The 25,415-nt window shown below is 42.0% G+C and overlaps 1 protein-coding gene across 3 annotated transcripts; it reads right to left on the reverse strand.

Annotated features, from left to right (window-relative positions):
- Positions 1-19,197: 19,197 nt before the first annotated feature.
- On the reverse strand, positions 19,198-24,443 carry LOC133895463 (lipid phosphate phosphatase 2-like). 3 transcript variants are annotated; one of them, XM_062335791.1, is made up of 10 exons: positions 24,340-24,443; positions 24,121-24,234; positions 23,917-23,972; positions 21,843-22,064; positions 21,647-21,734; positions 21,455-21,564; positions 21,248-21,341; positions 19,926-20,114; positions 19,766-19,825; positions 19,198-19,675 (listed from the first exon to the last, which is right to left on the reverse strand). In XM_062335791.1, the coding sequence occupies exons 4-10, from the start codon at positions 22,056-22,058 to the stop codon at positions 19,500-19,502; spliced, it is 933 nt and encodes a 310-aa protein (XP_062191775.1). In that variant the 5' UTR covers positions 22,059-22,064; positions 23,917-23,972; positions 24,121-24,234; positions 24,340-24,443; the 3' UTR covers positions 19,198-19,499. The 3 variants fall into 3 exon arrangements, with proteins under 3 accessions (XP_062191775.1, XP_062191776.1, XP_062191777.1); XM_062335792.1 differs by having other exon boundaries at positions 24,121-24,182; positions 24,340-24,438; XM_062335793.1 differs by lacking the exon at positions 24,340-24,443 and having other exon boundaries at positions 23,879-23,972; positions 24,121-24,333.
- Between the last annotated feature and the right edge of the window lie 972 nt (positions 24,444-25,415).

The raw sequence follows: 25,415 nt of genomic DNA on the forward strand, positions 1-25,415 counted from the left end.
GTCTGTCTTAGGAGATGTGTCTTTAGATTGTCAGTGTTATAAGCTTGGTAAATAAATTTAGCTACCTTATCATCATAGTGAGTCAATGTCTTGACATCCTTTTGATCTTGTTCATTCTGATGTTTGGGGTCTAGCTCCCTTCATTTCAAAAGGGGCTCGCAGCTACTATATTATCTTTATAGATAATTTTTCTCGCCACATTTGGACTTATTTTATGTCTTCTCATAGAGATGTATTATCTAGGGATCATTCCTCACATGCCACTGGATAAAACCTAAATCCTTGACATGCCACTGTTAGTGATTGAGGTGGGCCCCACACGTCATAGACACATCGTTGGCATATTAGGAATCTGTAAGTTTTTGCAGTGGCATATAAGGAAATGCCCCTATTATCTATCTATAAGTGTTTTGCCAATATGATTCACACTGAGTTTGATACTCTCATTCATGTTTTTTTGATATGATTTTACTGGTGAATTTCTTTCTGGGCACCTTAGTACGTTTCTTACTGAACAAGGCACGTTGTCCAAATTCTCATGTCCTGGCACTCATGCTTAGAATGGCATCGTAGAATGCAAGCATTGTCATCTTCTTGAGACAGCTCGTGCCCTTATGGTTACCTCTTATATCCCACCTCATTTTTGGGTTGAGGCGATCTCCACTGCCACTTACTTGGTCAACACCCATCATTCTTCTATTCTCAAGGGTGGGATTACTCTTGAGCGTCTATGTGGGTATATTTTTGACTACTCCTGTCTTTGCCTTTTTTTGGTTGTGTTTGTTACGTTCTTCTCACCCCTCATGAGCGTACCAAACTGACTACTCAATCTGTTGAGTGTCTTTCTAGGCTGCGATCTTGAGCATATAGTTTGTTGTCTCTATCGCTCTCTTTATGGCCTTAAGTAAGCCCCTCATGCCTGATTTGAGCACTTTTCTTCTATGATCATTGTTGTTGGTTCTTCTGCTAGTGCTCATGATCCTGAGCTTTTTGTCCACACTTTATCCCGTGACCAGACTATTCTTCTCTTGTATGTTGATGAAATGATCATTACATGGGATGATTCTAAGTATATTGCCTTTGCGAAGGCTCTCAATGAGCAGTTTCTTATGTGTGATTTGGGTGTTCCTAGTTACTTCCTTGTGATTAATATTACTTCTACATATGAGAGTTTAGTTATGTCCCAAGAGAAGTATATTCAGGATCTTCTTGATCATACTTCTCTCAGTGATAAGCGCACTGTTGAGACTCCTATGGAGCTTAATCTTCATCTTCGGTTCACTAATGGTGAGTCTCTTGTGGATCCCACATGCTACTGTCATCTTATTAAGAGTCTTTTTTACTTTGGTGTCACTCATCTTGCCTTTCTTAGTTAGTTCATTTATGCTCCCACTTAGCTCCATTAATAGTCATTTTCTTCGTATTATGCGCTATCTTCGTGGGACTCTCTCACCGTATTTTCTTTCCACTTTCCACCTCTTTACAGCTTCGTGCATATTCTTATTCTACTTGGGCTAGTGATCCCTTCGATCGCTGATCTCTTTCTTCGTACTGTGTTTTTCTTGGTGGTTATCTCATTGCTTGGAAGACTAAAAAGCATACCGCAGTTTTCCGTTCTAGTGTAGAGGCTAAGTTGCAAGCCATGGCTTTATTGATAACGAAGCTCAATTGGTTACAGTGGTTACTTGAGGATTTTGATGTTTCACCCCCTACAACTACTCCTCTTTTCTTTGATAGTACAAGTGTTATTAGTATTGCTCGAGACCTAGTGAAACATAAGCTCACCAAATACATTGGTGTGGATGCTTCCTTTATGTGGTCTCAAGTGCAGGAACAAGTTATTCGGGTTCATTATATGCCTTTAGAACTTTAGGTGGCCGATTTCTTCGCGAAGGCTCAGACTCGAGCTAGAGTTGGTGTACTAGACCCTGTTTGGTTCACCTTCTATTGGCTTTTGCTACTTAGAAGCAGAAAGCTGAACCAAACGGTCCACTTCTGGAAATGTTTTCTAAGAAGCAAAAGGCAGCAGAAACTAAACCAAACTGTCATTATTATTAAAAGCTAGAAGCTGATCTGGAGGAGCTTTTGTATCTTATGAGGGATGATGTTCTAAGAGATATTATACATATTATATATTTTATCTGCATCAAAAGCTAATTCAAAAGCAACTTTTCAAAACAGCTTTTAAAAATAGTTTTTGGAAAAGCTTCAGCCCAACCAAATATGCCCATAATCTATTTCATCTTTGTCCGAAGTCTCTCTCGGTGCTAATGGTTAGCTAAGCATGGTCTCACTAAGCTGGCCCGAGTTCAAGACTTGCATCTCCTTTAAAGCAAAGGGGCGATCCCGGTCTCAGCACAATGATATGCACATAGCCGTACAAATATTTCAGAGAGATGCTGCAAAAGAAAAATGTAAAAGAGCATCTATATGGCTATGTAACAGAGCATTTTGGATATATTCAGTTCAAACATTGCCACTTTGTTGGACCGAGAACGGTGACTAGAAGAGGGTGAATAGGCACCTCAACAATGGATCATAACAAAGTGCAACACTAGACACAAAAATCACAATGGATACAGAAGAACCTAGAAGTTCTGACTTATTAGAAGTTCCAGGTTGAACCAGAAGTTCCGAGTTAAACAGAACAATGATTCAAAAATTCAAAATCCAAACTTGAAAATCCAATCAATGGTGGGTCTCATGATTGGAATAGAATACTAGATTCCACATCATACCAATCTATGACTGTAACAACCCAAAATCCTAAAACCAAGAAAAAAATAAAACTTTTCCAAGGAAATAAAAGAATTTGCTAAGCTAAATAATTCGTATATATGTATACCTATATGCATGTATGTATATATATACATATAGGTATATACGTATATATATATATATATACATATAGGTATATATATACGTATATACATGTATATACGTATATATATACATATGTAATTTTCTTTCCAAAAAATTCTAGAAAAATATCGAAATGAATATTAATTACATTAATAAATCAGGTGAAAAAATCTAAAATGCAAAGAAAAATATCTAAAACTCAAAAAAATATGAAACAAATTTTTTTAGGTTAGTTTTACTTTCATCTACATGTTAAAACTATGTGCATGCATAAAAGTACTATTGTTTTCTCTATAATTAATTTAATGTGTTTAATATTAATAATTTTATAAATAAATATTGAAATGTACAAAATTTGTGAACTTAATTTTTTTAGTCTTTTGTCGTGCTCTACACAGCAAAATAAAAATGGGCGCGGCGTACGCGCGCCAATCAGACTAGTATATTTGATTGCTTGCCCGATTGCTTATTTAGGTGGGCCTAATATATGTGGTATATACGCTATATAAGTATAACAATACATGTGTATATACATGATAGAAAAAAAGGGGAGAAAAGCTTTTGAATGTTTTGGACCCAAAGCCTAGCTCTCACCTCCTCTCTTCCTCTCTTCTCTCTCGGCCCACTCAACCAAGCCAGCCTAGCCAGCTCTCTCTTCTCTCCCTTTTTGCTTCAGCTCAATGCAGTGCAACAGCTGGCACCACCGCATGCGCACACCACCATTGTCGTGTCCGAGCTAGAGAGTAAGCACCCAACCGCCAAATGAGTTCACCCAAGCATCTAGAAGCTCAAGCCCGCGCTGTTTTTGCCCAAGCCTGAGCCAAATCCGAGATGAACATGCAGGGAAGTCCGCTAGTCGCCCAAAATCCAAACCAAATTCGTGAGATAGAGTTAGAGGCGAGCAATGGATAAAAAGGGGAAAGAATCTAGGTGCTATATGTGAGTTTTTGCCTAAGAGATAGAGTCCCGAGCACGGTTGAATCGTCAGATTCGAGTTTGAGCAGCTGCCACCACCCCTTTTCAAATCTGATTCAATTTAGAGATTATGTAGCCTTCCGCTTATATATATGCGACCCTAGAGCCTCCCCAAATCATCTCGAAGCTTTTGCCCAACTCGCCGAGATGAAATCGTCGCCAGAGCTCATCGCCATCAGAAACTGAAGCTTCAAGCCGCTGTGCGCCATCACCCGCCTCCCTAGAGCCTCTCCGACGTCGATGTGTCCCATAGGTATGATCCTCGTACTTCCCCGATCCTTCTCCGCCACTCGCCGGAGTAGTTGGGGCACTGGAGCGTCGTTCTGGAGAGTTTCCAACCGTGCGCTGCAGCAGGAGAGACGCCACCGCCCTTTTGTTCCACCGGAGCCGAGCGCCAAGGTATGACAGCCATTCGATCCGAAGTCAACAATGCAGATTAGAACCCCCTCATACCCTTTCGTTGGCCAACCCGAGCGCGACATGTGGCTTACATAAACCTAGTCAGCTGGTCCGCCACCTCACTTGCCCATTCACTCGACCACGTCAGCATTTTTGCTTATGTGTCAACCTACATCAGCGTTAGCAGCCTAGTCAGCTTTTGTTTTTCTTTTTAATTGTTTTATCTGTTTTGCTCACATCATAAATAGTACATATTGCGCAATAAATAGGGTTTCAATATAAAAATAATTCTAGAAAACAATAATAATTAGGAAATTGATTTCTGAAAGTGTTTAATAATGTTTTATAGGTATATTTATTTCTATTTAATAGTGTTAAATAGTTTTATAATTTAAATAAATGCTAGAAAATTCCAAAAAAACCCAGAAAATCATAGATGGCTTTGAAAAAATCCTAGAAAATTTCTAGCGACATAATTTCATCGGTAGGTAATCTTTTAGTCCTGTTTTAATCTTTAGAAAATCATAACATGTCAACTGTAGCTCTGTTCTGACCTATTCTTTCGACGAATTGTCCGAAATAGTATAATCTTGTGATGATGATGTTTGTTGTGTGATGTTTGGTTCTTTTTGGATCTTGGTGTTCATGCGTTGTTATTTTTCTGCGTATGTTGCGAGTAGACGCCAATGTTCAAGAGGAGCTAGAAGGTCTGCAGGATCAAGATTTTGAAGACCCAACTGAGTTCAGTGAAGGCAAGTTATGTTCTTAATCATTTTTATCCCTGTTTTACAAATATTTTATTTTATAAACATACATGCTAATAATTTATTGGGAATCTCAAGAGTTAGATTTTACCCTAGTTTTTCCTTATCATCCTTGTCGTCATTGTATGGTTTTAGGTTATAGATAGGTAGATGATGCTTAGCTTTGCTTTGGATGGTAATCATGATAATTGTCCCACGAACTTGATAATGGTCCTATGCAACAATGATAAAATATAATGGAATAATTTTTATAGCAACATGGTATAGGGATTTGAGCAGGTGGTATGATGAGATGTATAGTTGGAAAAGTGGTAGTCCTACTCAAATCTAAGGACTGGTTCGTGGGGTGATCTTTTCATGTTTATAGTACAACCACAAGCCTGGTATGAGATGAGCCTAGTCAAGTAATTTGCTTACTCTCAACATAGTGTAGACCAGACAAAAGAGCGGTGAATGAACAATGTCTTGGGATCCTTAAGGCGCAAGAGGGGGCTTTCGTTGTTGAGGTGGAATCACGTGACAGTGAAACCTTAGCGGGTAGATATGTGCTGAGAGGGGTATTGTAAAGGCTTTGTAGTAGATTCCTAGCACACATCTTGGTAGTGTGTAAGAGTTCTCCATCGGCCAACAGATGCTCAGCAAAACAGGATGAAACATCTTATGGATAAAATACAACCTCTGTAGAGTTAAAACTGAATATTCAGCCGTACTCACGTTCATGAGCGGCACTGAAAACCTACCATAATTATAACTTGATGTTTTGGTTAATCGAGTCAACTGTGATGGTGGAAATCATAGTTGAGGAATGTCATAGTGGTGGGAACTATGATTGAGGGTTCAACTTTAGTGGATGTAACTTTCGGTTGAGATGCTGGTTAGTTGGTTAAGTCAAGATGGAAGGAATCTTGAGGTGGTTTGTTATTCACTTAATTATTATTGGTTTTCAAATATTTTTACTTAAATGCTGATTATGCAAGGGAGGCATATTAGCCTTATTCTTGTCAAGACTTCATATGCATACTATTTCTTGCACAACTTGCTGAGTACGATAAGTGTTCACTCTTGCTATAACCAAACACTCAGTTAGAGAACGTATTGAGGAGTACGCTGAAGGTGGATCGTTCTAAGATACTTTCTACATCGATGATGCCTATGGAAGAGTTATGAGCCCATGACTTCTTCGGATACGATCAATACCGCTAGTAATACTCAAATGATGCAAGGTATAATTACAAGAGCACGTGCACGACAATTAGACCACCAAGTGAACTTGTTTCTCACTGTTCATGTTCCTTGGATGGATTACTACTAAATTTTTGTGATGTTTTATTGCCTAGGAACATGGGAGAAGCACAACAACCTTACTCAAACGTCATCCCTCGAAGGCTAAGTCTGCTCAGACTTGAGGCTAAGCTCTAGTTATGATCGTGGTCGAGTCTTAAGACAACACGTTAGTAAAACGAGCATAACTCTCTTATACGAAGTCTGTTTTAGATGATCTTGGACATTCTGAAAAGCTTACGATGAGCCCTTTTCAATGGATATGAGCTCGACTAAATATTCCTTATAGTTTAGTCAGGGTCAAAGAAATAAGGTGTTGCGCTACTGTTTTGGACCAAATTGGGTTTTGTAATCGTGTCGAGGTTAGCGTCTAGGTTGTGTACGCCTCTTTTCACAACTGCACAACCCTAGGTTGACCTCTTTATATCCCCCTATAAATATACAGTAGCAGTCATAGTTTAGGCTCATGTTTAACTTAGATTATTCTGTTTTAGATAGTTTCATCATTTATCGGTTTGTTGAACCCTAACTCGAGTACTTTATTGGTAATCAATAATATTCAGATTGCATCTACCTGTACTTGCATGTGTTCTCGATTTGCTAGTAGGAAAAGCCTTCTTGGCAAGGTTAATTGTGTCTTCGCACGGTTGATAACTACGGAGTTGTGATGTAGTGGTTGCGAGGGTTCTTGATCTGTTATAATCAGAGTCTTTGGATCATCAACATCAAAGCTCCACCAAATCGACTTATCATATTACCTACGGAAGATCGGACATCCTCGCATCAAAGAGTCATAAAGGATTACAGTCTTTGTAGTTTGTTTAGTTCCACTACAGAGTTTAATTGGTTGTTTGACCCTCAAAGGTCACTTTTATAAGACGGTTTCTTCGATTAAGTTTGGATGTTGTAATGATTATCATCAATGAAGTCACTATATATTGGGATTGATTTCTGTGCTCAGCGCATACATGAGATTGGTTTATTTCTTGAACCGGTCACGACAATAACTCATCCCCACACAAGGCTTGGATCTTTGAAAAGAAACACTTGATATCAAAAAGATGAACACCGAGTGAAGAAAGTTTCCAAGTTGATAGATAAGAGGAAAGATAATTTAATACCTAATTGTGTACGTGTGTAGGCGAATTATATGCCTCTAACAACGAGAAAAACTATTCCAACAAGGTGGGAAATTTCAACTTAAACATGAAAACGAAAATCCCAATCGAAGGACGAAAAACTTGCAAACTCGCAAGGGAACCAATAAAGGGAAACTAGTAGGAGGTGAATTCAAGCACAAGAGAAAACATAAATTTCATTGCTTGCAAAGGTCAGCCATATTTTAAACAAATTACAAAGCTAAACACTTATTTTCATCTACTCTAAAACCCTAGCACTAAGCTCTCATATAAATGGCTCAAGAGGCTCAAGTGGCTAGTTCCAAGAGCTCAACTAGTCCTCCCACTCTATTTATAGCTTAGATTCTTTAACCCCTAAGTTTTCAGCTTATTTCAAAAATACCTCTCTTATAGTACACTCCTACCTATCACCGAGGGTATTTTGGTCTATTTTTCTCCTCCATTCACCGAACGACCGTGATGCCTTTATAACTTAGATTCGCCTCGATGCAAGCTTCATGATGATACCACGCGCACTTTTACCATTCCCACGGTTTTGAGGCCAAACTGCAAAACCCCATGCATGCTTCTCAAAGCGTGACTCACTACCACTTGCTTGACCTCAAGCAAGCATTAAGAGGTAAACACGTGTACTGCATCTTGCGATCTTGACTGCCGACAAGTCTTATCACTTGCATTGACATCCCTTTCGCTTGACTTTATCAACATATCGTCTACATCCGTCTTTCATGCTTTGCTTTACCTCCACGTGTACAGCTAGGATCACCCTTGACTTCGCTTGGCTTCCTCGATCGTCCAGCAGCAAGCATTCCGCTTGGCCCTGATCATCCCGCTATTGATTATCAAGTTGCATCCATAACCTACACACTATGAGATAAGTAAACATATTTTTTCAACTCTAACTCCAGTTAGTCCAAAATTAAAATTCTCAGTTGAAATCACATCCCCAAGAAGAATCATGAACACAGGATAAACGGACTTCATCCAGGGAACCCGGAAGTTCTGGGTTCAATCCAGACAGGGACTCTCTGTTTCGGTTTTCCTATGAACTCGGAAGTTCCGGGTCCAGGCCAGAAGTTCCATTCATGCAATCGAAACTGAACACCAGAAGCTTCAGTGATACAAAAGTTCTGAACGCCGGATAATCACCTGGAAGTTCTGGGTTCAATTTGGAAGTTCTGGGTTCACCAGAATCAACACATCAAAGCTTAAACAAGACCGAAGATCATCACACCAAATCAATACCAATGTCAATCACTCATCACAAGCAAATCAAGACATATTTCAACTTAGTTTCTCACATTTGACATTGAAGTCATAGAATTCTTAATTGGTGTGGCACAATTGTCTCCCAGGATGTCCTTTGGCATGTATTGTACACCCCTCTCTCCTGCATCCACATGCAAAAGAACGAACATTTCAGTGAAGGACTGCAAGTAACATCAGTGAAGGATAGAGAGTTCCTGCAACAGATCTGTGGACCACAGAAGGCTCAAGTAATCTATTTCAGGATCTGGATCTTACCAACACTGAGCACTGACAACAGTAGATCTTTCTGTTGGTCCATATTAACGACACGACCAGATGACAAACATTATCAGGTGACAGTCAACTGAATGTTGCAGTTGCAGAGCTGTACTTTTAAAACTCATGATTTATAGGATGTCATGGCCCTGATTTGCTAGTTCACTGGGAAGCAGGGCAGTAAGTTTGCAGTACATCTACTGAAGCAACTGCAACATTCAGTTGACTGAAGCTGACACTGCCACTTCAGTAAACAAACCTGCACATGCAAAAGAGAAAATACTTTCTGAAGGTACAAATCAGTTGGTCATGTGATTTTGAGGATGCACTTGTGCAGCTTCCACTCAGGTGACTCTCAGGTCACATGCATCCATGATGAGGACAAGCTTTTTCTAGTGTATGCCTAGAAAGGGAGATTCAGATTGATATCACTAGCTAACTCCGTCATGGTCAAATGAGGAATCTTGTGACCAGCCAGCCATCTTTGCTCTTGCCCTTGCAGAATTGTTAGCAGCTTCATGATCTCATAACCTGTGGTGTTCGCTTTGATACGTAGGTGATTTGCAGTGCTGGTGTGTCCTAGGAGATCCATGTCAAGATTTCAAAGAACAAGTGATCCAAATCTGAGGCAGAACCAAATAATGAAGGGCAAAATTAGTTCTACAAATATAAGGAATTTTTTAGAAAAAACGCTGGCGCTGCCAAACAATGTCAATGTATAGTAAATGTTAGAAGCTCCGTATTTTGTCGTGACCCGAATTTGACAAAAAAAAAACCCACCCTGACCAAATTCCCACATAGAGCACCACTTTGTCATCCGCGACTATGACAAAGTAGCGCTGCAAGTGTATCAATTTGGGTGTGGCTGATCTAAGTTGGGGGTTTTTTACCGTCTATTTTCGATTGTGTGCCATAATCCAACAAATATTTGGTTTTCTATGACTGAGCATATATAAAACCTCGAACACTGGGTTTGCGCATAAAACACGCAAATACAAAGGAACCAAATATATACATATATATATATATATATATAAATGATGTAGTATTTGAGTGACTAGGATGGGCACTGGGCTGTGTGAGCCTGTGACTGACTAGGACGATGCATGTTCTTGCTCCTCTTGCCGTCACGTGCATCGGAGTGCGTGCATGGCATGGCGCGGCACGCACCCAGATCCTCCTCCACCTCCGGCCGCTTGCGCACGCCGGGTTAGTTGGCGGCGAGCCGGCCTCGCTGGTGGGCATGCGTACATGCATGATCCATGTGGTACAGTTGCCATGCTGTTCCTTCAGAGCCCTCATGTGGAAGCATGAGTGCATGACCGGACCGGACCAGTACATCCATCTCTCCGAGCCCTAGCTAAATTATTATTCATCTTAATTGTCTCATTAGCCTTTACAACTACACCTCTAGTTGTCTCTCGTGCACTTTTGATCTCACTCGTTTAGCTTTTGACAAATGAGGCCACACCGTAATTATGCTGAATCGTTGCATTAACAACTATGAATAGGCTTCCTCATCGATATCATTTAGGAGCTAGCAGCTAGAACTTTATATTCTTTTTTTTCTAATTGATATATGGTACATTATTTTCTTCGGAGCAGAATGATACATGATACTTGATGGTCAAGGCACACACATATGACCTTCACATGAGAAAATGAGACCAATGAGATGCCTCAAAGAAGCTATATAAGTACAGCCCACACACAATATTATTCGATCAGTCTCCTTATGTTCTCTTCTCTTCTCTTCACTTCAAAGATTCAGCAACAATGAAGACTGCTACTGCCAAGACACTTGTAGGCACCCTTTCTGCTCTGTTAATCCTACCCTTCTTCTTCCTCCTTTGCGCCTCTCCGTCGTCGCCTTGGGCGCCATCCCCTATTGTGAGTCGAAGGCTCCTGTCGTTTCAGTGCCTCAACGCCAGTTCTTGCTCGACGCCTCCGAGCGGGCTCGATCGGGTCTACAAGGCTCCCAAGGCGGTGTTCGAGAGCTTGAAGAAGATCCCCAAGAGCTGGTCAAATCCATCACACAATGAGGCCCCCTTGTGTGGTTAGTAGAACTTGAGACTTAGTCTGGTTCTCAGCCTAGCTTCTTCTCACTTTTGGCTCTTCCTTTCATTTTTTTATTTTTTAGCGGATCCCCTTCAGGTCATCCATGTAGTTCAAAGATAGGTATCTGGCTATGGAGTTTGTTTTCTCAACTCCTGCTAGCAGTCTCTGTACATTTTGAAGCTAAATTGGTATGTAGATCTCAGTGTAGTTTGTTAATTTATTAAAATTAGAAGAGAAGATATTAGCAGTATTATACATTTCTAGTGGATTCTTCTTTTGCTTGGAGATCTCAGAAAGCTTAAATTGTATTAAATTGTACATTGCATTAGTTCATGTATTCATGTGTTGCAACTTGCAACAGTTTTTGGGGACTATTTGCAACTTACATTTGACCATTCCAAACATGGCGAAGTTCATCAATGGGAAGTCCAGCATAACGAATTTGATTATTATCGGTCGCTACGGCAAATTTGTAGGCCTCAAGGCTCATAAAAGGAGGAGATTTGGGTTGGATTTAGTTCAAATTCAAACTGGCGTGCTGCCACAGAAGGGTTTCATTTAGAAGTTTATATTCTCAGGTCTGTTTGTTTGGTTTTCTGCTTTTAAGCTTTCTGAAAAGCTGTGTTTTTGACTTGTCTAAAAAACTGCTTTTGAAAATAAATTGTTAGCTTCTACAATAAAATTTTATCTTCTCAGAAAAGCTTTTCTCAGCGAGCTTATCTGCTTTAGTTTATTTTTCTCAGAAGCAGGCGACTGACTTCTCCAGAAACCACTTATCCAGAACCCCATTTGTTCTGGCTTCTATCTTCTAGCAGCAGCAAAAACAGAACCAGAAGCAAGAAACAAACAAGGCCTCTGTTACCAGCAGCAATCAAAAATGATCTTAAATAACCGCAAATTACAACTACAGAAAATAGGCAAAACACATGGAAAATTGAAAAAAAAATGGTGGCGGTTTCGTTATTACCAAAAAATAGAGAGATTTCCCCTAGTTAGCAAATACTATCATGTACAAATCAGGGAAATTTGTGAGGATTTTATTCATATGAACAGATACATGCGAAACATAGTTTTTTTAATATATTTTTTGGATTAAAAATTTAAATAAATAGATTCCCCGTGAAAAAAATTACAAATCTAGACGACTGCAGCTCTCTAAGAGGACGATTAGGCCAGCTAACCACCCCCTGGGAGGGCAGGAGGCTTAACCGCACCCTCAGAGGGCGGTTAGGGGGTGCCCGCCCGTGGCCAGGCCTTACCCCCCTAAGAGGGCGGGTAGTGGTCCTTGCCGCCCTCTTAGGGAGTGGTTAGGGGTGCTACCCGCCCGCGCCGCCCGGCCTCCTCTATAAAAGGGGCTAAAAATAGTCTAAAATCACATTTTATTTAGAAAAAAGAAAAAATTATGAAGAGGGAGGAGAAGAGAGGAGAGAAGAGGGGAGGAAGAGAGCCTGGCGAAGCCCTGCTGTATTTGAGCCACGGATTTGAAGATCACTTTCCGGTAAGTCCTTTTTTCTTTTTATTGTTGTTAATTAGTGCAATAGTAGTATATTACATAGGTTTTAGACATGTATGACTTAGGGTTTAGAAAATTCTATGTTTAGTAGAAAATTGTCAAATTTACTTAGAACATTGTATGATAGCAGTGAAATATAGAATATTATTTTTACTATGTTAGTTTTGGAAATGTAGATTTTATAGAATAATAATTGTAGGGTTGTACTGTGCGACATAGGAGGTAGCACTATATGATAATATGCGAACTTAGGATGTAGCGTTTAGAAAATGGTAGCGTTTAATTTGCACACGGTAGAATAGCTAGTAAATATAGATTGTATAGAGTGATATTTCTAGGTTAGTTTGGTTAGGACTATTATTGAAAACCTATTGTTATGTATGAATCAGTGTCGGTAAATTATTTTATCCGATAATGAGAAATATAGTTCGTCGGTCTTAACATTGGTTATGTTTGCGGGTGTTTCCAGGGATGACAGATAAATTAATTTTTTAGATATATTATGGTGAGGGTGAAATTAGGTACGATCCTAACAGTGTAGATCTTTCTGGATTTCGTCATGTCATGAAGGGTCTTAGTAAAACTAATGAGAGGACCATTGTGGGTGTGTGCAAATGACTCATGCGATTTTTCCAATTGGATCCGTAGCAACATGAGCTGAAGCTGAAAGCTGTCCTAAGCCGTGCTAGTCATGGATACTTTGGCAAGCTTGTTCCCATTGAAGCCACATCAACTTGGAGGCAGTATATAGATATATCTTGTGAACGTGGCCTGCCTCCGCAGATAGTAAGGAGGTCATGTTCAGCTATTAGGAGCTTCTCACAGTGGATACGTAATGAGCCAAATGAAAAATGGGCTCTGTTGTACGACAGTGGTGGTGCAAGGTATAGAGTAATGACTACAAATCTTGCAGAGGTTTATAACTGGGTCATGCGAGGAATGAGGTCCCTACCACTTGTTGGAATTGTAGAAGGCATTTTGCATGGGACTTGTAAGTATTTTATTGATTGGTATGCAGCTGCTAAAAATATAATGGAGGACAATCGTATGCTTTACTAACGGATGCTATGTGAGTATATGGAGAAGGCCCACATGCATCACGCAAATCAAGAGGGGACTACGGAGCACAGGTTCAGTGTCCTGTGCCAGGATAAGGGTCGGAGGGGGGGAAGACGTGAGCGGCATGTTCAAGAGTGTGTGCTAAGGAGTGGGACATGCATTTGTAGTTGCCAGAAGCCACAATTACTCCATAAACCTTGTACACACGTCATAGTTGCGTGTGCGGAGCACCATATGCTTCCCAGGCAATATGTTTCAAAGTATTTTATGAAAGATCAAATACTAAGCACCTGGAATCATGAGCTGTATGGTTACGGCATTGTTGACACTTTTACAAGTAATCCAGGGCCTGCAAAAATCTATGTGCCTGATTTGGAAAAGATGAAGAACGCACCTGGCCGAAGACAAACTCGTCGGATTCGCAACGATATGGATGAATCCGAGGTGGGCCCTAGGGTCAAGCGACGCAGTAAGTGCAATGAAACAAGTCACACGTACAAGTATTGTCCAAAAAATACACCTGGTGATGCACCTGTTGTCTAGGTGAGTATTATGACGTATTGTGCTCGATTTGTAGAATTTGAACCTTCATTTGTAGGTAAATGTCGCAGTGTGTTCATGTTGCATATAGTGGTACAGTGAATTTGCATTCAATATATATTGTTCCTGTCTATATCTAGCAATGTATTAATGTACATGTCTTTCAAATGCAGATATGGCGGACCATGCGACCCCCGAGCCCTTGGACCCTGCAGTGGACAAGAGGCACCGCAGCTTCTTGTCCGCCAAGCACCAGACGGAGCTAGGAGTGTTTTGACCACGGGGCCCTGGAGAGCTGCTTGCGATCGATGAGTGATGGAAGCACATGTACTTCGATAATTTCATACGAAATTGCCATATCACTGATGTAATTCTATATTATTGATGTACTGCAATACTTTTAGGTTGGCAGCGGCGGGACTCCTACCGCTTTGCCATTTGGTTGAGGCCCGATCGACGGAGAACCCCGAGGCAGCGGCGCGTCGTTTCTACTTTGACCGGTCACTGATAGCAGCCCTGGTCGACCGATGGAGGCCGGAGACACATACGTTCCATCTCCCGTGCGGCGAGATGACCTCGACCTTGCAGGACGTAGCCTACCTCTTAGGCCTACCTTGCGTCGGAGCTACGGTTGGGGTCATTGATATGGATGCTGACTGGATGAACGACATGCATCAGCGCTTTGGCCCGGTTACGCGGAAGACGGACGCACCCCCCTACATACCTGAGTTCTTGTCTGATGCAAGAGGGCCAACGAAGAAGTGAATCCTACAGTTTCAGGTTTGGTACAATACAATGTATCATTTACTATTGGAGTATCTACTTATGATCATTATTCACACCTATCATATTGGCAGCCGGTGTACATACACCCACAGGCCAATGCAAACTCGGTATCCAGGCATTTGGAGGCCTATCTGCTTTGGCTGTTCGGGTGGGTTATGTTCACCAGCGGCCAAGGCCACCTAGTTGCTAGGACACTTATGCCCTACACCAGGTTGATAGCGGATGCTAATGGCGAGGAGATACCGCAGTTCAGCTGGGCATCTGCTGCCCTTGCTGCAACGTATCGGGCGCTCTGCGACGCGTGCACAAAGAAAGAGCCACTAGCCACTTTTGTCGGGTGTCCACTTCTTCTACAGCTGTGGTCCTATGAGCGTTTCGCCATAGGTAGGCCAGAGATGGACCGCTCCCCGTACCCCGAGGAATGGTACGGCGAGCCGGACGAGGACGCGCCTACCATGGCCTCGATGTGGTGTCGTCATCGGGTACATATTTTATATTAACACTTTCGTTCGCACGCTTTTTCCCTCTAATGATTTCTAACGATGTTTGTCACGCAGCCACACTGGGCGCATGAGCAGCCTCGCAGCGCTTACGAGCATTTTCGGGACCAGTTCGACAGGCTACGTTCAAACGACATGGTATGAGAGCCTTACAACATCTTGGCCGTCCAAGGCCGTGCAAGTTTGGGTTTGTCGCCGTTGTGTACCCGCGATGAGGATTACTGGCTTACGAAGGCACTGCTTGTCTTCAACATCTACGTCGAGGAATACTCACCACACCGCGTCATGTGGCAGTTTGGCCATCACCAGGCATTTTCTCTCGTCCACATTCGTACCGTTCCCATGCACGTCCATAAGTACATATGCATAATTAAAATTTTCGTAACCTTCGTCTTACTGTGACTTACATTTACCATGGTTCACTTGCAGGTACACACACAAAGGCTAGCTGGCTCGCAACCTCTGGGCAGATCGCTTGGCCCCTTACATGGCAGCATGGGCCCAAGCGCTACAGGATGTCGTGGAGGAGATGCGTCCCTTCAACGAGCGGAGCTTCAACGACTACCTACGATGGTACGTTCCACGTACACACACACGGGTCACGTACACCCCTGAGGGTGTCCGGCCCCAAATCGCGTCGACTACGAAGGCATACCTGGTGCATTGGGACGAGGATGCTGCATTAGCGGTACATTTTCCTTTCAAGTCAGTAGTCCATACTCAAGGAACAAAACTGTATATTTTAATTTTTTTCGTGTTCGTATCTGCAGGTCGATATCATTTATGATGTACATAAGGATGCAGCTGGTGCCATGGATTGCCTCTGGCAAGGCCAGCATCTCAGTGCGTCGGATGTTGTGGGCTTCATCAAGCGGGTTTTCGACAAGACCACGCGCGCCTTGAAGCTTACCTCCTGCCGATCCACCACAGATGTAGCAGGAGCGCCTCCGAGGTCTAGTGGTGTCCACGCCAAGTTGTCTCGGCGGTCAGATGTGCACCGCCGTTCATCGGTGTCGGCACCCACACGACCCCTTTTACCACGTCATGCAGGCTCGGAGCAAATAGATACGAATTTTTAATTCGCACGTCATTAAAAAATATTCGTTTCTTACTAGTGCTTTGATTATTAAACTTTCATTAGGTGCACCTATACAAGCCTCGACGTAGCCTCGTAGACCGAGCCCTATGCGTCCACCCTCAGGTACTGGGCGCCCCCTTCATCCCCGTTTTCAATAAATTCAGCAAATTAAGGTAATATTGTGCACAGGTTACTTCGGTGATGAGACCGGTCCGTCTTCAGCGGCCCCACACCTGACCCCACCAGCATCGTTCGAGCCATACTACGGCACGCCAGTCTGGCCTTCTTCTGCTGCACCGGTATACCACGCAGGTACAATTGTATATTTTTTACTACTACTTTCATTTCCACATTGTTCATATCTAACATAATTATTTGTTCGTAGGCCCCTCCAGCAAGTACACATGGACACCAGGAGAGACTTCACAGTCCTCGTACCCTAGTCAGAAGGATGAGGCTGGCCCGGACCCCGCATACGACCTCGTTCGTGACTTCTTCGGGGGCACACCTGACTATGACATCTTCCAGCAGTCCCAAGTACCCAGTGCTCCCCTTCGGACACAGCCCACGCAGGATGAGACCTTGACACCGGTGCTCCTTACTAGGCCTACCAGACAGGTCGGTCCACCTGACCCCCTCACCTACTCTAGGGGCCACGTGAGGGTTAACCAGCGGCATCGGGACCACAATAGGGGGCACAGGCGACGGCAACGGGGGAGGCAGCAGTAGAATTTTAGATTTGTTGTAACTTACATATGCAGATTCGATTCGCGATGTACTCCTACGTATTCAGACACGTTTACTCTTTATGGTCCACTTAGCATGTCGTAACTACATTTCATATTCCAAAACAATGGCATCCTAGTTGCATTTCTTAATCCGACACGACCACACGCTACATTCTATCGTCGTCATTATATCTTACAAAGCTACTTGTGCAAGGAGTGACACCTCACTTATTCTGTTGGGAGTGTAACTTTAATCACGAAGTGACCACACTACTGAACTTTAACCATGACGTGACAACACATACCTCCTTGCGCAGGCTTTAGACAAGAAGTGACAACACTGGACAGTTTTTACCACACAATAAATAACAACACAGGTACCAATAAATGTAAAATCTCTGTCCATCATCAATGACACAACTTTCCCATTCTTCAAGATGGAATCCAATGCTCCTGCCACCATCTGAGCCCCTGCACTCACTCCTTTCTTCAAGAGTGAATCCAATGCTCCTGCCTCCCCCAACCATAAATAGTCGAACCTCCATACGTTGATGCACCACTCATTTCTCAGATCCCTCAAGTGCAATGTCTTTCTCAGCTCCACCAACCCCACCAAAGAAACATTGGGGGACTAGCTTACCTCAAGGTATCGAACCACCAATGTGCTTTCTGTGGTGACCTTTGCAAGCTCCGCGAGTCGCATGACATCTCATACACCTATGGGCTGCGCTTTTTCATGTGTGCCAACTACAAATATGACAAGCCTCAACATGCAACATATGAGTATCGACCAGTATAACAACAGATATCAACCACATCTCAGCCGATTTCGCACCCTGTTTTACTAACCGCTCATCTTCTTCTATTTGTTCAATCCCCTCCACCGCTCTGTGATTTTATTCAATGGCTCGACAATGAGCAAAATGAGAAACAGAAGCAGTGGGTCGACATGAACATGAGGTGGAGAAGGGAAGCGTACGCACGTCGGGAGTACGAGCAACAGCAATAGGAACTTCGACTCAAGCGGGAGGAAGAAGAGCGCATGAGTAAGGCGGCGCACGACCATACCGTGGCTCAGGCTCGGGAGGCTGAGAGGGCAAGGAAACGGGAGAGCCCACCGTGCTAAGGCGGCAGGTCCCGATGCCCTCCAAAAGGAAAAATATCCTAGATGCACTTAGTAAAGAATATCTAATGTAACCCGACATACTTCCACTCTCAAATGCATGTTATGATTAGGATCGGCGCACTAATAAGTAGGTCTTAGTGCGAACCGTACATGCCACATTCGTTTTCTCGCCGTGTCGTCGTGGTTATAGTCTTATGTAATGTTTTCACCCTATGTTTGTCATCGTTCGCACCGCATACCTACGTAATATGCTGCAAAAGCTAATTACTGATTTTTCATTCTCCGACTATTACATAACCTACTCCAAATTTTAATTCCAAATTTTCTTAGCCTTATTTTATTTTTTAATGAAATACACAAAAATTGGTATTTGGGGGGAGGGGGGGGAGGCCATTACCGCCCCCTCAGAGGGCGGCAAGGGGGCTAACCGTCCTCCCAGAGCCTACCCGCCCCTTGAGAGGGCGGTTAGCCCCCTTGCCGCTCTTTGAGAGGGCGGTTAGGCCTCCCGCCCTCCCAGGGATGGTTAGCTGGCCTAACCGCCCTCTCAGAGGATTACAGGCGTCTAGATTTGTAATTTTTTCCACGAGGAATCTATTTATTTAAATTTTTAATCCAAAAAATATATTAAAAAAACTCAAACATTTCATCAAAGCAGACGTTTTAAAAGCCCAACAAAGCAGACGTTTTAAAAGCCCAATGGCCCAATAGTAAATAAGAACAGAGAACCTAGTGAGATTTTATACATCATTATACAAAGGATCATTGCGTCATTACTGAAAAGCCCAATGGCTCTTCCGCAAAAACACAGAGTTGAAGTTCTTGCGCCGACCGATCCTAATTCCTGCCGGCCATAGACCATAGTATATTCATGGTTCAACAGATCAAATCTATTACTTATAGATGTGTACAGAAACGACAAATCTAGTTTTGTGGATCCTTAAAAAATAATGACATACTGGAAGAAACATGTTCGTACACCAGAGCAGTCTAAAACCAACTATTCAAAATGTCACTAAAAACATAAGCATTCACTCTGTCATTTACAGCCAACTGCAACAGCTATATTGTAATGATGCAATCGTGCAACTTGTCATGCTTCCATGGTTCACTCAGAAAGACGGAAGAATTAGCATCTTGGAGATACTTGCAGTGGCATGCTTCATGGAATCATGACCTCCTGCCAGACTCCATTGAGTCCAGGATAGGGCTGCTGTCTCTCAGGGCAATGCCACCATGGCCTTCTTGTTCAGCTTCAAACTCTGTTGGTCTCGTGTTGAATGAATTTGCATTACCGTTGCTGTGCGTCTCAGCTAGCTGTTGAAAGTATGCATGTGGCCAGATAGCTGCAAATGCATTGGAACAGAAACATTTTGTAAAGTGTATAGATCACAGTCCAAAAAATATCAGTATAAAGGACAAGAGGGGAAAGGTACCATCATTATCAAAGGGATACGGGAAAAACTGCAGGTAACAAAATGAAGCAACTGTAAGACCTGAAAAGAGGAAAGAAGAATGAGACGACAATCCATGTGTGCTTACTGAGTGTGAAGGTGTTCTAAATGCTTGATACAAAAAAGCATAAAAGATGCAAACCTATCATGCCGCCTGCAAATACATCTTGCCAATGATGCCAGTAATCATCAACTCGAGAAACTGCCACAAGTGATGCAACAAGTAGAGGCAGGAATACTAAGCACAGTTTTGCAATATGACCTTTGCGATCAAAAGCTTTAAGTTTGCCAGCTAAGTACCACGCCAGAAATCCTAGACCAGCAAAAGACCCTGCAGTAAATGAGAGACCAGAAATAGATTCATCAGGTTCTGCTGAAACAATTGGGGGGGGGGGGGGGGGGGATAGCATATTATGGCCCACATCGCAGCAAAATAGAAGTTCTCAAAGCCATATTGAGAAAGAGTGAACAACATGCTCATTTGGTGATGAGTGCTAGAAGAAAATGATCAAAATAATTATTACTCGTAAGGAATGCATAAAGTTCAGCAATGGTAATATGTATATTCCACCAATCAATTAAGTTGCCAAGCACTCCATTTTTTGAGCTTTCATAGCAATTTTTATTCATAGTTATCAGGATATATTAGATTGCAGAGTGCTATCACAAACAACGCCCGGGCATGGTACCCAAAGCAACCTTGAGAGTGTTAACATTGTAGAGGATGTCCGGATGTGGGTGAAACTGTTGTCAGTGTTTCATGCACAAAAAGGTCCAGATCAGTTGCAGAGGACACCTCACAGCTGCACAGCACACTCCACAGCGGCCATTTCAAATTTAATAAGGTGAAATCTTATGCTGCTCATATGTATCATTCATATAGCTCGTGATGTACTGTGTCAGCCTCATAGGGATGATGAAAAGGATAACCGTCTCATTGTCAGACATAGCTATTCAGCAAGATTTCGAGAACTGTTGTAGGAAGACAAAAACAGCAAGTCCAAAGCACTTTGTGCAATGCAGTATCTAAATCATCCTGAGTACATGTCGAACATGAAAGGAGAGGAATGACAGGGCATTCTCAAATTCAAGGAGAGTTGCCGTTATACTCCAACAGCATATTCAATCCAGTGGTACTCATGTAGAAAAACAATTGCATCAGCACTGCAACAGAATCATTGAACTCTGTACTTTTGCCTAAAAAGAACTATACACTGACCAAGTAAATGACAAGGAGAATGATGGAGGTACACAAGACCTGTAAATTAGAAAGGATCCCGAAGAACATGTGTTTCACGTAGACAAGTAATCACAAGTATTGTCTAAATTCAGAAAATTATGATATAGCTGCATCCCAAGAAAGTGAACCAATGAACATATGGTAAATCAGTTACAAGCTACAACTTGTCAAATTACCACATGGAGCATAATGGACATAATGTACCAGTTTATTTTGTTCCTTACATGATGAATGCCCACTTGGGAAGCTCTTGTGACCTTCCTTGATGACACTCTTCTCTCCATGGCATATGACGTCAGTGGTGACATTATCAAAATTCTAAAAAAAATATATGATTTAGTAACTTCCTCATATTCTATGAGTTTTAAAGTTTTGTCGATAAGAATGAACTTGCTAAAGGAAAAAAAATGGAATGAGTGGAAGAATTTTACAGGTTTGCCATCAGGGAAACAACGCCAAAAGAAATCTGGGCGAGGGCGACCAACACCATCCTTAATTGCATCCGTAATCACAGCAGTTATAAGCACGGAATATAAAATCCCTGTACAAATTTATAGTTCAGCATTAACAGATAAACAAAAGTTGCCACCTGATAAACAGCAACTATTGAGAATGACAAATACCCAGTATGCCATGGTGTAGATCATAGACATTTTTCTTTTTGAAGTAAATTCCACCAAAGACGACCCAGGGTAGCACAATTGCAATCAGCTGTAATCAAGAAAGCAATACATGCCTCAGAGATCAATTATGCATTACACACAGTTAACTCCATAGATGAAGTCATAGAAAATTTGAAATATCAAAGCAAGAACATACTGGAACAGCCCAAAATGGAATTGTGTTGCCCTTTAGAGGATAACTCAAGTCAGTCATCATGTCACGTCCAACAAAGCGGTGAAAGGGCTCAATTATGTTTAACAGTCCATCAAGGACAGCAAGACAGATAAGTATAATCCAGTCATACATATGTAGTCTTGCCACTCTCGTGCCATGGGACCTTATAGTGTGGCATCCTAACTGGATATCAGCCATTCTCCCCTAGAATAGAAAAGCACAACAAGAAACTTCAGTCAACAAGTATAAGATTGTAGTCATACAAAGGTGTGTGGACTGTGGATGCAATTCATGTTAGGAGAACGCAAAAGAAACAGGAAGGGGGTCATCAGACATCTCCAAGTAGACTGAAATCTCATGCATGTTGATATTTGCTATTATTCAGTATTAAGAGATGAATAAATTTATTCTATAAAGATTGTAGTATCTAGAAGACTGAAACTCTTCAAAAGATTATATTGAACTGAAAAGAACAGAAGTTACATGTTAGTAGCAATCAGAAAATCAGTTCAACAACAATATTTAGATTTCGAAGAAAAAATATCATGGAAGCTGACGAACCAATATGAACTCCAATCTAGTCATAGCAGGGCAAGGCCAGAAAAGACCAAACATTTTTTAAGAAAATCAAGTTGTAATGTCTTATGTGTCCATTTTTGGTTAGTAGAAATGAAGGACTGCCTAAGTTCAGGTAGTGGCAAGTGGTGACCCTTCTTCCATGGTTCAAGCATTGTGGCACCCTATAACTTAGAGTTCTTTTATGATACCTTCAAATGAGTATGGGCCCTTCATTTGTTTCGATCCAATCATCCAGAATAGATAGGATATCTATATACTCGAACAAGCAGTACGAGGGAGTATTTTGAGTAGGGGGTAGAATGGAAAATTTTCTCCTTATTAGGAAGTGGCGATAGTGGCGGAGAGAAAAAATTGCTTGTCTATCACTAGGATTTCGTCACGGCGGCTTGCCATCTTGCTAGACGTGCGGGTGATTTGCTTTGGATGTTTGCTCCGGCTCATTAGACCCATGACCTTTTAGGCTCCTCCTTGACTCAGTTGGCATGCGCACATAGCTCAAAGGTTCGGTGCTCTCGTCAGCCGAGATCGATCAACAATTACGACAAATGATTGTGTGAAACAAAATTTGATCAACATGTTATTCTATCAAGAAAAATGAGATTGATCTAATTAGAAAGTCTACAATGCCCCTATAAAAGCAACGGTACGATAGATTTCTACTCCAACCCCCTATGGGGATAGAAAGCACTGTAAAGTTTGTCCTTAGTTTTAACCACCTTCAACCCTTCAACAGAATGTGCTGGATAGTACATACTGGATGTAACTTAAAGGGCTAATGGTGGATACAACAGACATACTATTTTTGGCAACTCAGGAGGAAGTAATCCATTTTAAATGTTTAAACAAGAATCAACATGATAAAAGCTTCAGTTGTCTAATAATGACCATAGTACAAATTCAACGTACTATAAAGGTTCAAGTCCTGGGAAGTTTACCATGACCTACAAACACCATTGTACCGGAAAGAAGCAGCAAGTCAAAATAACCACCAATTTTAGGATAAACCCAACTGCAACTAAACTCAAGCATTGCATGTGTAAGATTCTCTTGATGCTATAATGAAGTTCAAAAAAGTCCATGGAGCATGGAATCCAGCCGAGACACCAGATCAATTGACTGAATAAGAAAAATGTCTATCTGGGACACATCCAACTCCCATCTTGCACAAGCTCAGCGCTGGCAATTCCACCTCTGTAACCTTAACAATTTGTGGACAGATCCTACCATGTGCAAGCAGCTAGCAACTATTAATTCCACAACAAAAAGGGAAATCGGAGCATATGCATACGAATTGTACCAGTTTATAACTACAAAAACTACAAGATTAACAGCAGAAGCTACAAACGACAAGCAGAAATATCCCATCCTTTTCCAGTCAGCAACACTGAAACCTAACTTCTACTGCAAGGCCATATAAAAATTAAAAGCAAGAGAATTACAAAGAGGCAGCAGGATTCTCTGAGCCAAGAGAACTTACGAACTCCTCCCGGACAGGGTGCTCGCTCGGATCAACTCCCGGACACCTCGGCAGCACTGCAAAAACACTCCAAAAGAGGAGACATTCAATGAGCAGGAGAAAAGCGGCCGCGACGGATGGATGTGAAGGGACGTGAGTCACGCGACGAGGGAGGCCGCGCCCTGCGCAGAGGTACCACGACCCGAGGAAACGGAGGATGCTTACGGCGGCGTGGTCCTCCTCCTGTTCCCGGCGCGAGCAGCTGAGAGAGGTGTCTCCGACGAACTCTGCCGGATGAGAAGGGCAGGAACAGTCACTTACCCCCGCAAATCGGGATATCTGCAGAAGAATCTTCTACATAGGAATTAAATAAAAAAGAAAAAGAAAAAGAAAAAAGAAGAGAAGAATTAGTGAAAAGGAGGCGGAGCGTGTTCTTTGGTGGACCTGGAACGGAAATCCGGAGATAAGCGTTAGCGATGGAGTGAGAAGCGATGGAGAAAAGACGGTGTTTTAGCGATGGAGAAATGACGGTGATGTGCAGGGACCCGGATTCTCTGCATTAATACATAATTAATGCAGAGGATCACTGTTTACACAGTAAAATGAGTCTGGTGCTACAGTGATGTGCATTAGTTAATCACGCATTACTGTAGCAACAGTATCTGGTTTTATATACAGGCGTTTTTGGTACTGTAGCACACTACTGTAGAGCACTGTAGCATGCGAATCTGATGCATCTATCATAAAATCAACGGCTCAGAGCAGACCTAAATGCACTTTACTGTAGCTACAGTAGCCTCTCTGCAGTTGCCAGTGGCAACTGCAGAGGATCCCGATCCGATGTGCAGGGGCGGTGGAGTGGAGTGGGGACTGGGGAGGAGGCACGGGGCAGGATCGATTTGATGGCTTTCCTTTCCTGCTATCCCAGCGATCGGTAGGTAAATAGATCCGATTTTTGCTACAGTGTATCATAAATAGTAAATTGTTAATTGCTACAGTACCATATTTATATTTGAAGTTACGGTAACGGTAGTGTACATCATCTCACATTTGAGTTAGAGGATTTCGATCCGCTATCCTAGCCGCCAATGGATGCTGGATTATTTTACAAATTAGCAGGAGCGCACTGTCAAGTATTTATTGGCTATTTTTAACAAATCCCAAAACTCGAAACTACCTGCAATTTAAAAAACTAAAAAAAAAATTTAAACAAACTAAAACTCCTAATAACAGAAAAAAAAACTCTGTTACAGAAGATTTTTAAAGAGCATTGGCAACAATTGGTCCTATAAACTAAAACACCTATCAATAAATAGGAAGATATTCCCACAAGCTCACAATAATAAATAAATTTGTATCAATTGGAACTAATAATCAATCCCAACAAGAACACGACTAGTCAATTTTAAGGTGTGGATTCGTCCCACCACAAGTTCCCTCTTAGTTTTCACCTTTTGTCATAGTGAAACACGCCTATAATATTGTTTTCATGTCGTCCTAATTACAACCGTAGCACACTT

This window comes from Phragmites australis, chromosome 16 (assembly GCF_958298935.1).
Source record: "Phragmites australis chromosome 16, lpPhrAust1.1, whole genome shotgun sequence".
NCBI classification, from domain to species: Eukaryota; Viridiplantae; Streptophyta; class Magnoliopsida; order Poales; family Poaceae; genus Phragmites; species Phragmites australis.